Here is a 15,775-nt window from a genome sequence, read left to right on the forward strand (position 1 = left end):
TTATGTCAATAATAATAAATGATATGCAAATAAATATGTTTGCCTTTTATGAGAATATACATATTTAACACCAATTACATAAAATGTTCATGGAAATTGGCTAAAATGTAGGTCACCCCCTTCAAAATTACAAAATTTTCAGTGGGGATGTATTTGATTCTCTGATGCCAGCAACCCGTTGCTGATAAAATTCCAAGTAATCTTATGTACATTTGAACTAGATATAATTCTCTTTCTTTCCATTGATTATTTTATCTACATTAGTTTTCCCTCTTTCCATAACTCAGTATTTTCATACAAAAAACTGCTGATTTTCTTCATTTTTCATTAATAACGGGTACCTGCTACCCTGAATGATAAACATGACCTATCTTGAGAATTTTTTAGAGATAATAAGAAAAACAAGCAAAACATATGCTAGATTAATCATTTTATTTCAAAAGTTTGAAAGAAAAATAGAAAAATGCTTCAATTTATAGACATCTTTTCTGTTTCACAGATGTGGGTCTGATTGACGGGGGTGTGAAATGTAACAGCCAATGGTGTACTTAAGCTAGGACTGACAGTCCCAATTTTCAAGAGGTGAGATAACCAATGGATATGTGTTCTAAATATACTAAATTGACCACTTTTTATAAATGTTTCTTTTACTCTATAGGAAAAACCCCTACATAAACAAATACATGGGCGCAGACATTTTGGACACCCAAAGTTGTGCGGAGGAGAAAATGCTAGCTGGCGCATGGTTGGTCAATAAGAGAAAAGACTTGTTATGTATCTGACTAGTGAAATAAAGTTGATAAAAATCTCATAGCAAGACTTGGGATTCTTTGAGATATATAGGAGTTACAGGTAAAAATTTGAAGGGAGGGGTGCCCTTTGGTTAGAGATTTTCATTTGGTGTCAAACGCACCTTGTTGTAAACAAATGGAAATTGAAAGTAAAAGTGCCGCGTGACGGTATATTTTTTCTGGCATGTTTTGTTTTCCAATATCTCGAACTTTCACGGCAAAAAGGTCATTTGCCCAAAATTCAATATATGTATGAGTGACAGGGGCTCAAGTTTGTATGGAAGTCTATGGGAAAACATTTGGTGGTGTTTGTCCTATAGAATAGGTATTATTTCATGGATAAACATTGATTACAGCCAAATAATCAATCAGTTCCTATTTTTTTGGCAATGAGAACATATTTTAGTTAGTTTTTACTATTTGTTTAAAAATTAGAGGGTTTGGGTAAATTGGGGCTCACAATGGGGACTGCACATGGTGAAAAAATGCCAAAATTTTTGCTCTAGCTCTCATTTTTTCAATAAATGTAGATGTAAATAGTTTTAAATTAAAATTTATGCTGAAATTTACTGTGAATATTGTAAATGATACAATATTGATATTTATGGGCATCATCAATTCACAAAACATATGAATATCCCCCTCGCAGTTTGAGAAATTCATTTAAATTCATGTATTTTATGAGTGCAGACATTGGAATAGACTGACTAATCCTCTTTCAAATTTGTGTTAATCAGAGTTGATTGTATAACTTATAACAAAATTAGACTTCTGTTAAATAATTAGGTTACTTTGATTTTAAACAAGGGGCCTAATCCAGCAGCAAAGCCAATTTTAGTCATGTAATCAGTGCTGGCTTGATATAAAAGTTATACTTTTGGTGAAACTTAGAGATTACTAGTAGGAAATTTAAATTAAAATACTGTAAAATATATTTTAGCAGAAAATACATTGAAAAAACAAGAAATTTGCAAAATTATTATTGAAAAAATGATGAAAAAAGTGTCTGAATATCCCTCCTCCTTGCCATATCTAATCTTGATTTCTGCAGAAAAGAAGGGGGGGGGGTAATTTTGTACTCTAATGATGCTTGAAAATGAAGGATTTTTTTTAAATGTGGTTTATTTGAACAACTAAGAGTCATTCTTATCTGCAGTTATTTTTCCAATTTCTTAGATACTTTTTAAATAATTATCTGAGTAAATTGTATTAAACATGATTAGTTTAAAGCTATTTCAGCACAAATGCTTATAAAAAAATTCAAAAGATGATGTAAATAATAAAAAAATACAATATAAGCTACTACATGCATTTATCAGTATGTTTTAATAAAATAAAATGTATTTCAGCAATGCATTCTTAAGATGGAGGAGATTAATGAACCCTCCCCCCTTACAATGAACAACACATGGACACTCTGAGGATGATCCCTTTGCTTCCATTAAGAGTTCCAAGGTATGGTTTTCTTAGAAAATCTAGTTAATCTCTTAATAATTAATTTATTTAGAACTTTTTATAGATTATTAGAAAATAAATTTCTTCAGAACTGCAGTTATTTAAGCACTTTGCTTACAATTGAGCAGTATTCAGTCGGACAATATGATTTATCTGCCCTTGGCATTTAATCAATTTATTAATTATGTCAATAATAATAAATGATATGCAAATAAATATGTTTGCCTTTTATGAGAATATACATATTTAACACCAATTACATAAAATGTTCATGGAAATTGGCTAAAATGTAGGTCACCCCCTTCAAAATTACAAAATTTTCAGTGGGGATGTATTTGATTCTCTGATGCCAGCAACCCGTTGCTGATAAAATTCCAAGTAATCTTATGTACATTTGAACTAGATATAATTCTCTTTCTTTCCATTGATTATTTTATCTACATTAGTTTTCCCTCTTTCCATAACTCAGTATTTTCATACAAAAAACTGCTGATTTTCTTCATTTTTCATTAATAACGGGTACCTGCTACCCTGAATGATAAACATGACCTATCTTGAGAATTTTTTAGAGATAATAAGAAAAACAAGCAAAACATATGCTAGATTAATCATTTTATTTCAAAAGTTTGAAAGAAAAATAGAAAAATGCTTCAATTTATAGACATCTTTTCTGTTTCACAGATGTGGGTCTGATTGACGGGGGTGTGAAATGTAACAGCCAATGGTGTACTTAAGCTAGGACTGACAGTCCCAATTTTCAAGAGGTGAGATAACCAATGGATATGTGTTCTAAATATACTAAATTGACCACTTTTTATAAATGTTTCTTTTACTCTATAGGAAAAACCCCTACATAAACAAATACATGGGCGCAGACATTTTGGACACCCAAAGTTGTGCGGAGGAGAAAATGCTAGCTGGCGCATGGTTGGTCAATAAGAGAAAAGACTTGTTATGTATCTGACTAGTGAAATAAAGTTGATAAAAATCTCATAGCAAGACTTGGGATTCTTTGAGATATATAGGAGTTACAGGTAAAAATTTGAAGGGAGGGGTGCCCTTTGGTTAGAGATTTTCATTTGGTGTCAAACGCACCTTGTTGTAAACAAATGGAAATTGAAAGTAAAAGTGCCGCGTGACGGTATATTTTTTCTGGCATGTTTTGTTTTCCAATATCTCGAACTTTCACGGCAAAAAGGTCATTTGCCCAAAATTCAATATATGTATGAGTGACAGGGGCTCAAGTTTGTATATGAAGTCTATGGGAAAACATTTGGTGGTGTTTGTCCTATAGAATAGGTATTATTTCATGGATAAACATTGATTACAGCCAAATAATCAATCAGTTCCTATTTTTTTGGCAATGAGAACATATTTTAGTTAGTTTTTACTATTTGTTTAAAAATTAGAGGGTTTGGGTAAATTGGGGCTCACAATGGGGACTGCACATGGTGAAAAAATGCCAAAATTTTTGCTCTAGCTCTCATTTTTTCAATAAATGTAGATGTAAATAGTTTTAAATTAAAATTTATGCTGAAATTTACTGTGAATATTGTAAATGATACAATATTGATATTTATGGGCATCATCAATTCACAAAACATATGAATATCCCCCTCGCAGTTTGAGAAATTCATTTAAATTCATGTATTTTATGAGTGCAGACATTGGAATAGACTGACTAATCCTCTTTCAAATTTGTGTTAATCAGAGTTGATTGTATAACTTATAACAAAATTAGACTTCTGTTAAATAATTAGGTTACTTTGATTTTAAACAAGGGGCCTAATCCAGCAGCAAAGCCAATTTTAGTCATGTAATCAGTGCTGGCTTGATATAAAAGTTATACTTTTGGTGAAACTTAGAGATTACTAGTAGGAAATTTAAATTAAAATACTGTAAAATATATTTTAGCAGAAAATACATTGAAAAAACAAGAAATTTGCAAAATTATTATTGAAAAAATGATGAAAAAAGTGTCTGAATATCCCTCCTCCTTGCCATATCTAATCTTGATTTCTGCAGAAAAGAAGGGGGGGGGGTAATTTTGTACTCTAATGATGCTTGAAAATGAAGGATTTTTTTTAAATGTGGTTTATTTGAACAACTAAGAGTCATTCTTATCTGCAGTTATTTTTCCAATTTCTTAGATACTTTTTAAATAATTATCTGAGTAAATTGTATTTAAACATGATTAGTTTAACTATTTCAGCACAAATGCTTATAAAAAAATTCAAAAGATGATGTAAATAATAAAAAAATACAATATAAGCTACTACATGCATTTATCAGTATGTTTTAATAAAATAAAATGTATTTCAGCAATGCATTCTTAAGATGGAGGAGATTAATGAACCCTCCCCCCTTACAATGAACAACACATGGACACTCTGAGGATGATCCCTTTGCTTCCATTAAGAGTTCCAAGGTATGGTTTTCTTAGAAAATCTAGTTAATCTCTTAATAATTAATTTATTTAGAACTTTTTATAGATTATTAGAAAATAAATTTCTTCAGAACTGCAGTTATTTAAGCACTTTGCTTACAATTGAGCAGTATTCAGTCGGACAATATGATTTATCTGCCCTTGGCATTTAATCAATTTATTAATTATGTCAATAATAATAAATGATATGCAAATAAATATGTTTGCCTTTTATGAGAATATACATATTTAACACCAATTACATAAAATGTTCATGGAAATTGGCTAAAATGTAGGTCACCCCCTTCAAAATTACAAAATTTTCAGTGGGGATGTATTTGATTCTCTGATGCCAGCAACCCGTTGCTGATAAAATTCCAAGTAATCTTATGTACATTTGAACTAGATATAATTCTCTTTCTTTCCATTGATTATTTTATCTACATTAGTTTTCCCTCTTTCCATAACTCAGTATTTTCATACAAAAAACTGCTGATTTTCTTCATTTTTCATTAATAACGGGTACCTGCTACCCTGAATGATAAACATGACCTATCTTGAGAATTTTTTAGAGATAATAAAAGCAAAACAAGCAAAACATATGCTAGATTAATCATTTTATTTCAAAAGTTTGAAAGAAAAATAGAAAAATGCTTCAATTTATAGACATCTTTTCTGTTTCACAGATGTGGGTCTGATTGACGGGGGTGTGAAATGTAACAGCCAATGGTGTACTTAAGCTAGGACTGACAGTCCCAATTTTCAAGAGGTGAGATAACCAATGGATATGTGTTCTAAATATACTAAATTGACCACTTTTTATAAATGTTTCTTTTACTCTATAGGAAAAACCCCTACATAAACAAATACATGGGCGCAGACATTTTGGACACCCAAAGTTGTGCGGAGGAGAAAATGCTAGCTGGCGCATGGTTGGTCAATAAGAGAAAAGACTTGTTATGTATCTGACTAGTGAAATAAATATAAAAATCTGATAAAAATCTCATAGCAAGACTTGGGATTCTTTGAGATATATAGGAGTTACAGGTAAAAATTTGAAGGGAGGGGTGCCCTTTGGTTAGAGATTTTCATTTGGTGTCAAACGCACCTTGTTGTAAACAAATGGAAATTGAAAGTAAAAGTGCCGCGTGACGGTATATTTTTTCTGGCATGTTTTGTTTTCCAATATCTCGAACTTTCACGGCAAAAAGGTCATTTGCCCAAAATTCAATATATGTATGAGTGACAGGGGCTCAAGTTTGTATGGAAGTCTATGGGAAAAACATTTGGTGGTGTTTGTCCTATAGAATAGGTATTATTTCATGGATAAACATTGATTACAGCCAAATAATCAATCAGTTCCTATTTTTTTGGCAATGAGAACATATTTTAGTTAGTTTTTACTATTTGTTTAAAAATTAGAGGGTTTGGGTAAATTGGGGCTCACAATGGGGACTGCACATGGTGAAAAAATGCCAAAATTTTTGCTCTAGCTCTCATTTTTTCAATAAATGTAGATGTAAATAGTTTTAAATTAAAATTTATGCTGAAATTTACTGTGAATATTGTAAATGATACAATATTGATATTTATGGGCATCATCAATTCACAAAACATATGAATATCCCCCTCGCAGTTTGAGAAATTCATTTAAATTCATGTATTTTATGAGTGCAGACATTGGAATAGACTGACTAATCCTCTTTCAAATTTGTGTTAATCAGAGTTGATTGTATAACTTATAACAAAATTAGACTTCTGTTAAATAATTAGGTTACTTTGATTTTAAACAAGGGGCCTAATCCAGCAGCAAAGCCAATTTTAGTCATGTAATCAGTGCTGGCTTGATATAAAAGTTATACTTTTGGTGAAACTTAGAGATTACTAGTAGGAAATTTAAATTAAAATACTGTAAAATATATTTTAGCAGAAAATACATTGAAAAAACAAGAAATTTGCAAAATTATTATTGAAAAAATGATGAAAAAAGTGTCTGAATATCCCTCCTCCTTGCCATATCTAATCTTGATTTCTGCAGAAAAGAAGGGGGGGGGGGTAATTTTGTACTCTAATGATGCTTGAAAATGAAGGATTTTTTTTAAATGTGGTTTATTTGAACAACTAAGAGTCATTCTTATCTGCAGTTATTTTTCCAATTTCTTAGATACTTTTAAATAATTATCTGAGTAAATTGTATTTAAACATGATTAGTTTAAAGCTATTTCAGCACAAATGCTTATAAAAAAATTCAAAAGATGATGTAAATAATAAAAAAATACAATATAAGCTACTACATGCATTTATCAGTATGTTTTAATAAAATAAAATGTATTTCAGCAATGCATTCTTAAGATGGAGGAGATTAATGAACCCTCCCCCCTTACAATGAACAACACATGGACACTCTGAGGATGATCCCTTTGCTTCCATTAAGAGTTCCAAGGTATGGTTTTCTTAGAAAATCTAGTTAATCTCTTAATAATTAATTTATTTAGAACTTTTTATAGATTATTAGAAAATAAATTTCTTCAGAACTGCAGTTATTTAAGCACTTTGCTTACAATTGAGCAGTATTCAGTCGGACAATATGATTTATCTGCCCTTGGCATTTAATCAATTTATTAATTATGTCAATAATAATAAATGATATGCAAATAAATATGTTTGCCTTTTATGAGAATATACATATTTAACACCAATTACATAAAATGTTCATGGAAATTGGCTAAAATGTAGGTCACCCCCTTCAAAATTACAAAATTTTCAGTGGGGATGTATTTGATTCTCTGATGCCAGCAACCCGTTGCTGATAAAATTCCAAGTAATCTTATGTACATTTGAACTAGATATAATTCTCTTTCTTTCCATTGATTATTTTATCTACATTAGTTTTCCCTCTTTCCATAACTCAGTATTTTCATACAAAAAACTGCTGATTTTCTTCATTTTTCATTAATAACGGGTACCTGCTACCCTGAATGATAAACATGACCTATCTTGAGAATTTTTTAGAGATAATAAGAAAAACAAGCAAAACATATGCTAGATTAATCATTTTATTTCAAAAGTTTGAAAGAAAAATAGAAAAATGCTTCAATTTATAGACATCTTTTCTGTTTCACAGATGTGGGTCTGATTGACGGGGGTGTGAAATGTAACAGCCAATGGTGTACTTAAGCTAGGACTGACAGTCCCAATTTTCAAGAGGTGAGATAACCAATGGATATGTGTTCTAAATATACTAAATTGACCACTTTTTATAAATGTTTCTTTTACTCTATAGGAAAAACCCCTACATAAACAAATACATGGGCGCAGACATTTTGGACACCCAAAGTTGTGCGGAGGAGAAAATGCTAGCTGGCGCATGGTTGGTCAATAAGAGAAAAGACTTGTTATGTATCTGACTAGTGAAATAAAGTTGATAAAAATCTCATAGCAAGACTTGGGATTCTTTGAGATATATAGGAGTTACAGGTAAAAATTTGAAGGGAGGGGTGCCCTTTGGTTAGAGATTTTCATTTGGTGTCAAACGCACCTTGTTGTAAACAAATGGAAATTGAAAGTAAAAGTGCCGCGTGACGGTATATTTTTTCTGGCATGTTTTGTTTTCCAATATCTCGAACTTTCACGGCAAAAAGGTCATTTGCCCAAAATTCAATATATGTATGAGTGACAGGGGCTCAAGTTTGTATGGAAGTCTATGGGAAAACATTTGGTGGTGTTTGTCCTATAGAATAGGTATTATTTCATGGATAAACATTGATTACAGCCAAATAATCAATCAGTTCCTATTTTTTTGGCAATGAGAACATATTTTAGTTAGTTTTTACTATTTGTTTAAAAATTAGAGGGTTTGGGTAAATTGGGGCTCACAATGGGGACTGCACATGGTGAAAAAATGCCAAAATTTTTGCTCTAGCTCTCATTTTTTCAATAAATGTAGATGTAAATAGTTTTAAATTAAAATTTATGCTGAAATTTACTGTGAATATTGTAAATGATACAATATTGATATTTATGGGCATCATCAATTCACAAAACATATGAATATCCCCCTCGCAGTTTGAGAAATTCATTTAAATTCATGTATTTTATGAGTGCAGACATTGGAATAGACTGACTAATCCTCTTTCAAATTTGTGTTAATCAGAGTTGATTGTATAACTTATAACAAAATTAGACTTCTGTTAAATAATTAGGTTACTTTGATTTTAAACAAGGGGCCTAATCCAGCAGCAAAGCCAATTTTAGTCATGTAATCAGTGCTGGCTTGATATAAAAGTTATACTTTTGGTGAAACTTAGAGATTACTAGTAGGAAATTTAAATTAAAATACTGTAAAATATATTTTAGCAGAAAATACATTGAAAAAACAAGAAATTTGCAAAATTATTATTGAAAAAATGATGAAAAAAGTGTCTGAATATCCCTCCTCCTTGCCATATCTAATCTTGATTTCTGCAGAAAAGAGGGGGGGGGGGGTAATTTTGTACTCTAATGATGCTTGAAAATGAAGGATTTTTTTTAAATGTGGTTTATTTGAACAACTAAGAGTCATTCTTATCTGCAGTTATTTTTCCAATTTCTTAGATACTTTTTAAATAATTATCTGAGTAAATTGTATTTAAACATGATTAGTTTAAAGCTATTTCAGCACAAATGCTTATAAAAAAATTCAAAAGATGATGTAAATAATAAAAAAATACAATATAAGCTACTACATGCATTTATCAGTATGTTTTAATAAAATAAAATGTATTTCAGCAATGCATTCTTAAGATGGAGGAGATTAATGAACCCTCCCCCCTTACAATGAACAACACATGGACACTCTGAGGATGATCCCTTTGCTTCCATTAAGAGTTCCAAGGTATGGTTTTCTTAGAAAATCTAGTTAATCTCTTAATAATTAATTTATTTAGAACTTTTTATAGATTATTAGAAAATAAATTTCTTCAGAACTGCAGTTATTTAAGCACTTTGCTTACAATTGAGCAGTATTCAGTCGGACAATATGATTTATCTGCCCTTGGCATTTAATCAATTTATTAATTATGTCAATAATAATAAATGATATGCAAATAAATATGTTTGCCTTTTATGAGAATATACATATTTAACACCAATTACATAAAATGTTCATGGAAATTGGCTAAAATGTAGGTCACCCCCTTCAAAATTACAAAATTTTCAGTGGGGATGTATTTGATTCTCTGATGCCAGCAACCCGTTGCTGATAAAATTCCAAGTAATCTTATGTACATTTGAACTAGATATAATTCTCTTTCTTTCCATTGATTATTTTATCTACATTAGTTTTCCCTCTTTCCATAACTCAGTATTTTCATACAAAAAACTGCTGATTTTCTTCATTTTTCATTAATAACGGGTACCTGCTACCCTGAATGATAAACATGACCTATCTTGAGAATTTTTTAGAGATAATAAGAAAAACAAGCAAAACATATGCTAGATTAATCATTTTATTTCAAAAGTTTGAAAGAAAAATAGAAAAATGCTTCAATTTATAGACATCTTTTCTGTTTCACAGATGTGGGTCTGATTGACGGGGGTGTGAAATGTAACAGCCAATGGTGTACTTAAGCTAGGACTGACAGTCCCAATTTTCAAGAGGTGAGATAACCAATGGATATGTGTTCTAAATATACTAAATTGACCACTTTTTATAAATGTTTCTTTTACTCTATAGGAAAAACCCCTACATAAACAAATACATGGGCGCAGACATTTTGGACACCCAAAGTTGTGCGGAGGAGAAAATGCTAGCTGGCGCATGGTTGGTCAATAAGAGAAAAGACTTGTTATGTATCTGACTAGTGAAATAAAGTTGATAAAAATCTCATAGCAAGACTTGGGATTCTTTGAGATATATAGGAGTTACAGGTAAAAATTTGAAGGGAGGGGTGCCCTTTGGTTAGAGATTTTCATTTGGTGTCAAACGCACCTTGTTGTAAACAAATGGAAATTGAAAGTAAAAGTGCCGCGTGACGGTATATTTTTTCTGGCATGTTTTGTTTTCCAATATCTCGAACTTTCACGGCAAAAAGGTCATTTGCCCAAAATTCAATATATGTATGAGTGACAGGGGCTCAAGTTTGTATGGAAGTCTATGGGAAAACATTTGGTGGTGTTTGTCCTATAGAATAGGTATTATTTCATGGATAAACATTGATTACAGCCAAATAATCAATCAGTTCCTATTTTTTTGGCAATGAGAACATATTTTAGTTAGTTTTTACTATTTGTTTAAAAATTAGAGGGTTTGGGTAAATTGGGGCTCACAATGGGGACTGCACATGGTGAAAAAATGCCAAAATTTTTGCTCTAGCTCTCATTTTTTCAATAAATGTAGATGTAAATAGTTTTAAATTAAAATTTATGCTGAAATTTACTGTGAATATTGTAAATGATACAATATTGATATTTATGGGCATCATCAATTCACAAAACATATGAATATCCCCCTCGCAGTTTGAGAAATTCATTTAAATTCATGTATTTTATGAGTGCAGACATTGGAATAGACTGACTAATCCTCTTTCAAATTTGTGTTAATCAGAGTTGATTGTATAACTTATAACAAAATTAGACTTCTGTTAAATAATTAGGTTACTTTGATTTTAAACAAGGGGCCTAATCCAGCAGCAAAGCCAATTTTAGTCATGTAATCAGTGCTGGCTTGATATAAAAGTTATACTTTTGGTGAAACTTAGAGATTACTAGTAGGAAATTTAAATTAAAATACTGTAAAATATATTTTAGCAGAAAATACATTGAAAAAACAAGAAATTTGCAAAATTATTATTGAAAAAATGATGAAAAAAGTGTCTGAATATCCCTCCTCCTTGCCATATCTAATCTTGATTTCTGCAGAAAAGAAGGGGGGGGGGGTAATTTTGTACTCTAATGATGCTTGAAAATGAAGGATTTTTTTTAAATGTGGTTTATTTGAACAACTAAGAGTCATTCTTATCTGCAGTTATTTTTCCAATTTCTTAGATACTTTTTAAATAATTATCTGAGTAAATTGTATTTAAACATGATTAGTTTAAAGCTATTTCAGCACAAATGCTTATAAAAAAATTCAAAAGATGATGTAAATAATAAAAAAATACAATATAAGCTACTACATGCATTTATCAGTATGTTTTAATAAAATAAAATGTATTTCAGCAATGCATTCTTAAGATGGAGGAGATTAATGAACCCTCCCCCCTTACAATGAACAACACATGGACACTCTGAGGATGATCCCTTTGCTTCCATTAAGAGTTCCAAGGTATGGTTTTCTTAGAAAATCTAGTTAATCTCTTAATAATTAATTTATTTAGAACTTTTTATAGATTATTAGAAAATAAATTTCTTCAGAACTGCAGTTATTTAAGCACTTTGCTTACAATTGAGCAGTATTCAGTCGGACAATATGATTTATCTGCCCTTGGCATTTAATCAATTTATTAATTATGTCAATAATAATAAATGATATGCAAATAAATATGTTTGCCTTTTATGAGAATATACATATTTAACACCAATTACATAAAATGTTCATGGAAATTGGCTAAAATGTAGGTCACCCCCTTCAAAATTACAAAATTTTCAGTGGGGATGTATTTGATTCTCTGATGCCAGCAACCCGTTGCTGATAAAATTCCAAGTAATCTTATGTACATTTGAACTAGATATAATTCTCTTTCTTTCCATTGATTATTTTATCTACATTAGTTTTCCCTCTTTCCATAACTCAGTATTTTCATACAAAAAACTGCTGATTTTCTTCATTTTTCATTAATAACGGGTACCTGCTACCCTGAATGATAAACATGACCTATCTTGAGAATTTTTTAGAGATAATAAGAAAAACAAGCAAAACATATGCTAGATTAATCATTTTATTTCAAAAGTTTGAAAGAAAAATAGAAAAATGCTTCAATTTATAGACATCTTTTCTGTTTCACAGATGTGGGTCTGATTGACGGGGGTGTGAAATGTAACAGCCAATGGTGTACTTAAGCTAGGACTGACAGTCCCAATTTTCAAGAGGTGAGATAACCAATGGATATGTGTTCTAAATATACTAAATTGACCACTTTTTATAAATGTTTCTTTTACTCTATAGGAAAAACCCCTACATAAACAAATACATGGGCGCAGACATTTTGGACACCCAAAGTTGTGCGGAGGAGAAAATGCTAGCTGGCGCATGGTTGGTCAATAAGAGAAAAGACTTGTTATGTATCTGACTAGTGAAATAAAGTTGATAAAAATCTCATAGCAAGACTTGGGATTCTTTGAGATATATAGGAGTTACAGGTAAAAATTTGAAGGGAGGGGTGCCCTTTGGTTAGAGATTTTCATTTGGTGTCAAACGCACCTTGTTGTAAACAAATGGAAATTGAAAGTAAAAGTGCCGCGTGACGGTATATTTTTTCTGGCATGTTTTGTTTTCCAATATCTCGAACTTTCACGGCAAAAAGGTCATTTGCCCAAAATTCAATATATGTATGAGTGACAGGGGCTCAAGTTTGTATGGAAGTCTATGGGAAAACATTTGGTGGTGTTTGTCCTATAGAATAGGTATTATTTCATGGATAAACATTGATTACAGCCAAATAATCAATCAGTTCCTATTTTTTTGGCAATGAGAACATATTTTAGTTAGTTTTTACTATTTGTTTAAAAATTAGAGGGTTTGGGTAAATTGGGGCTCACAATGGGGACTGCACATGGTGAAAAAATGCCAAAATTTTTGCTCTAGCTCTCATTTTTTCAATAAATGTAGATGTAAATAGTTTTAAATTAAAATTTATGCTGAAATTTACTGTGAATATTGTAAATGATACAATATTGATATTTATGGGCATCATCAATTCACAAAACATATGAATATCCCCCTCGCAGTTTGAGAAATTCATTTAAATTCATGTATTTTATGAGTGCAGACATTGGAATAGACTGACTAATCCTCTTTCAAATAGGATAAAATTTATTTCAAAGCAGCTTATCATTTCAAATCTGCATTCATTCCTCCGTCGGACTCTCTGCACCACTGTCCGATTCATCAAGAACGCGTGCAGCGTCTTCAAGGTGATCCGCCCAGTTTCGAACGCCTTTCAAAGGTTTAGACTGGTGACGCGCAAAGGAAAGATACCAAAGCACGCTGGTAATGTGTGCACAACACCCTACAACACGGGACCCAGCCTTACATTTACAGTACCACGATATAATGACTCCTTCACTGTAGCGAATCCAACAAAGGTATTTTTTGGCCGACACGTGACGACTTTGTATTTTTGCCCCAATGATGTTTGGTTTATCTTCTGCAATAAGAATATCATACGCACCGTCTTCTTGGAAATGTTCATGCGTGTATGCTCTGGCCATCTTGACCTGATAGGTTCCTAATGTGATATTTCGAATCTCATCTTCCGACAGAATAGGGAAATCTAAGGCAACACTATCTGCATCAAGGGTTTTCCACTGGGAAGGCCTCCTGTCCCAACCCTCGCTTTCCACGAGCTCTCTGAGCTCATTTCCCTTCTGTGACAAATGACGCATTTTCAATGCGATTGCTTGATCGTCGTCGGTTCCAGAACTCAATGGAGGACAATATCTGTTGGAAATTGCAGCTACTATACGCACATAATCTGCTATGAATGGAATCTGATTATTGGATACTGTGCGGTCAAGGTATTTCCAACGCTTTATTCGTCCGTTGGCGGACTCCACAACCCAACGCACCTTAAAAGATATGAACAATTTTTTTTTGCAAAAAGAATACATCAGAAATAAAACTTAGATTGACTTTCAGATAAAAATACTAAACGTATGATCTAATCAAAAAGATACCTTGGTAATCATTCTTGAACTGTTAGACTCCTCAGTGGAGTGTTGCTTTTCTCCTTTCAGAAAACTTGGCATCTCCATTCTAATTCCGATGTCCGCCAGAACGTCCGCGCTGTCTCTGAAGCCACGGTCGACTATAAATGTGTCTCCGTCCTGTAACCAATTTCTCATCTCTTCAGCATTTCTTTCTATCATGTGGGTTAGAATACCTGCGTCATTGTTTTTGGAATCCGCCAGATATGGTCCTAGGACGGACACAATGTATCCGGATGTCGTGACAACCATCATGGGCTTTACAAGAGGGCGATGTTTATGTAGGCTATAGGAACGTCTGGAAAAGGTGAAATTGTTAGACTTCTGGATGTATATGTAGGTTCCGTCCAACACTAGCAAGGCTGGGGTTTCTGTCATACGAGGGGAAAACAATTCCTGTGCTAGAGGCCTCGTATGCTTTTGTATGACGTCGTCTCGAGAAATATGGCCAAATCCCAGGTTATGTGGCACAAAGTCCTTCATGAGGGAGCGTCTCGCTGAGGAAACGGCTCTGCGTACCTTAAAAAATAGAAAGATTTATTCACGGAACTAGTTTTTAATTAAACTTTTAAAATGTTTAAAAAATTATTATCTTCTTACAAGAACAATTAAACACCAATGATCAGTGTTTAAGCGTCAATTTAGCGTACCTGCCACTTTTTCATATTGAAAAGGGTAGCCAGCATTTTGTTGTCTAGAGCACATCGCAGTTTCATCAGCAAAATGGCAACACAGGTGCGGATGCTTCTGGATTTGGATGCCTTAATATCCTCCACATTAAGCATCAGATCATCGAACTGCGTCCGTGTGAGTCCTGTGAGGTTGCGATAATCCTCGTCAGAAAGAGAGGTCTCGCTATCGAAATCCAGACGAGTGGATGCATTTTTCTTCGCATAGTTTCTTAAACTGTCAAGAAGATTCCTTAAGTTATCATTACTGAGTGAGGTACATTTTCTAACTCTCTCGGAAACTCCGTAGCTCAACGCCTCTGATGTCAAGTGTCCGCCATAAATATGAGAAGGACAACATCTGGAACCCTCTTTCATGAACACACCAAGTTGTACAAACATCTCAAGCCGGGCCTGTTCTGGAATGACAACAAGTTTACGTGGTTTCTTTTCACATATTCCACAAGCGTCATGTCGATATCCAGTGGACAGAATGGGTAGTGTTACAGGATCAGGTGGAGCAGCATTTTCCT

The 15,775-nt window shown here is 32.4% G+C and overlaps 1 protein-coding gene and 1 long non-coding RNA gene across 4 annotated transcripts; one reads left to right on the plus strand and one right to left on the minus strand.

Annotated features, from left to right (window-relative positions):
* The first annotated feature begins 370 nt into the window (after window positions 1–370).
* LOC134231282 (uncharacterized) lies at window positions 371–13,021 on the plus strand. Of its 3 annotated transcripts, XR_009984533.1 has the most exons (12): window positions 371–582; window positions 2,141–2,246; window positions 2,928–3,010; window positions 4,569–4,674; window positions 5,358–5,440; window positions 7,009–7,114; window positions 7,796–7,878; window positions 9,439–9,544; window positions 10,226–10,308; window positions 11,869–11,974; window positions 12,656–12,738; window positions 12,815–13,021. It is a non-coding gene; the product is annotated as an uncharacterized LOC134231282 (long non-coding RNA). The 3 variants fall into 3 exon arrangements; XR_009984532.1 differs by lacking the exon at window positions 12,815–13,021 and having other exon boundaries at window positions 12,656–12,739; XR_009984534.1 differs by lacking the exons at window positions 11,869–11,974; window positions 12,656–12,738; window positions 12,815–13,021 and adding an exon at window positions 10,385–10,591.
* A 695-nt stretch (window positions 13,022–13,716) lies between these two features.
* LOC134231274 (uncharacterized) lies at window positions 13,717–15,661 on the minus strand (the record flags this gene model as incomplete). The annotated part of the gene is made up of 3 exons (XM_062713213.1): window positions 13,717–14,436; window positions 14,545–15,093; window positions 15,225–15,661. Coding segments are annotated over 3 exons (1,706 nt in total), but the record flags the coding sequence as incomplete, so codon positions are not given.
* Between the last annotated feature and the right edge of the window lie 114 nt (window positions 15,662–15,775).

Source organism: Saccostrea cucullata, unplaced genomic scaffold, assembly GCF_032062105.1.
Source record: "Saccostrea cucullata isolate Sc308-1 unplaced genomic scaffold, CSIRO_AGI_Scuc_v1 ctg10693, whole genome shotgun sequence".
Lineage (NCBI taxonomy): Eukaryota > Metazoa > Mollusca > Bivalvia > Ostreida > Ostreidae > Saccostrea > Saccostrea cuccullata.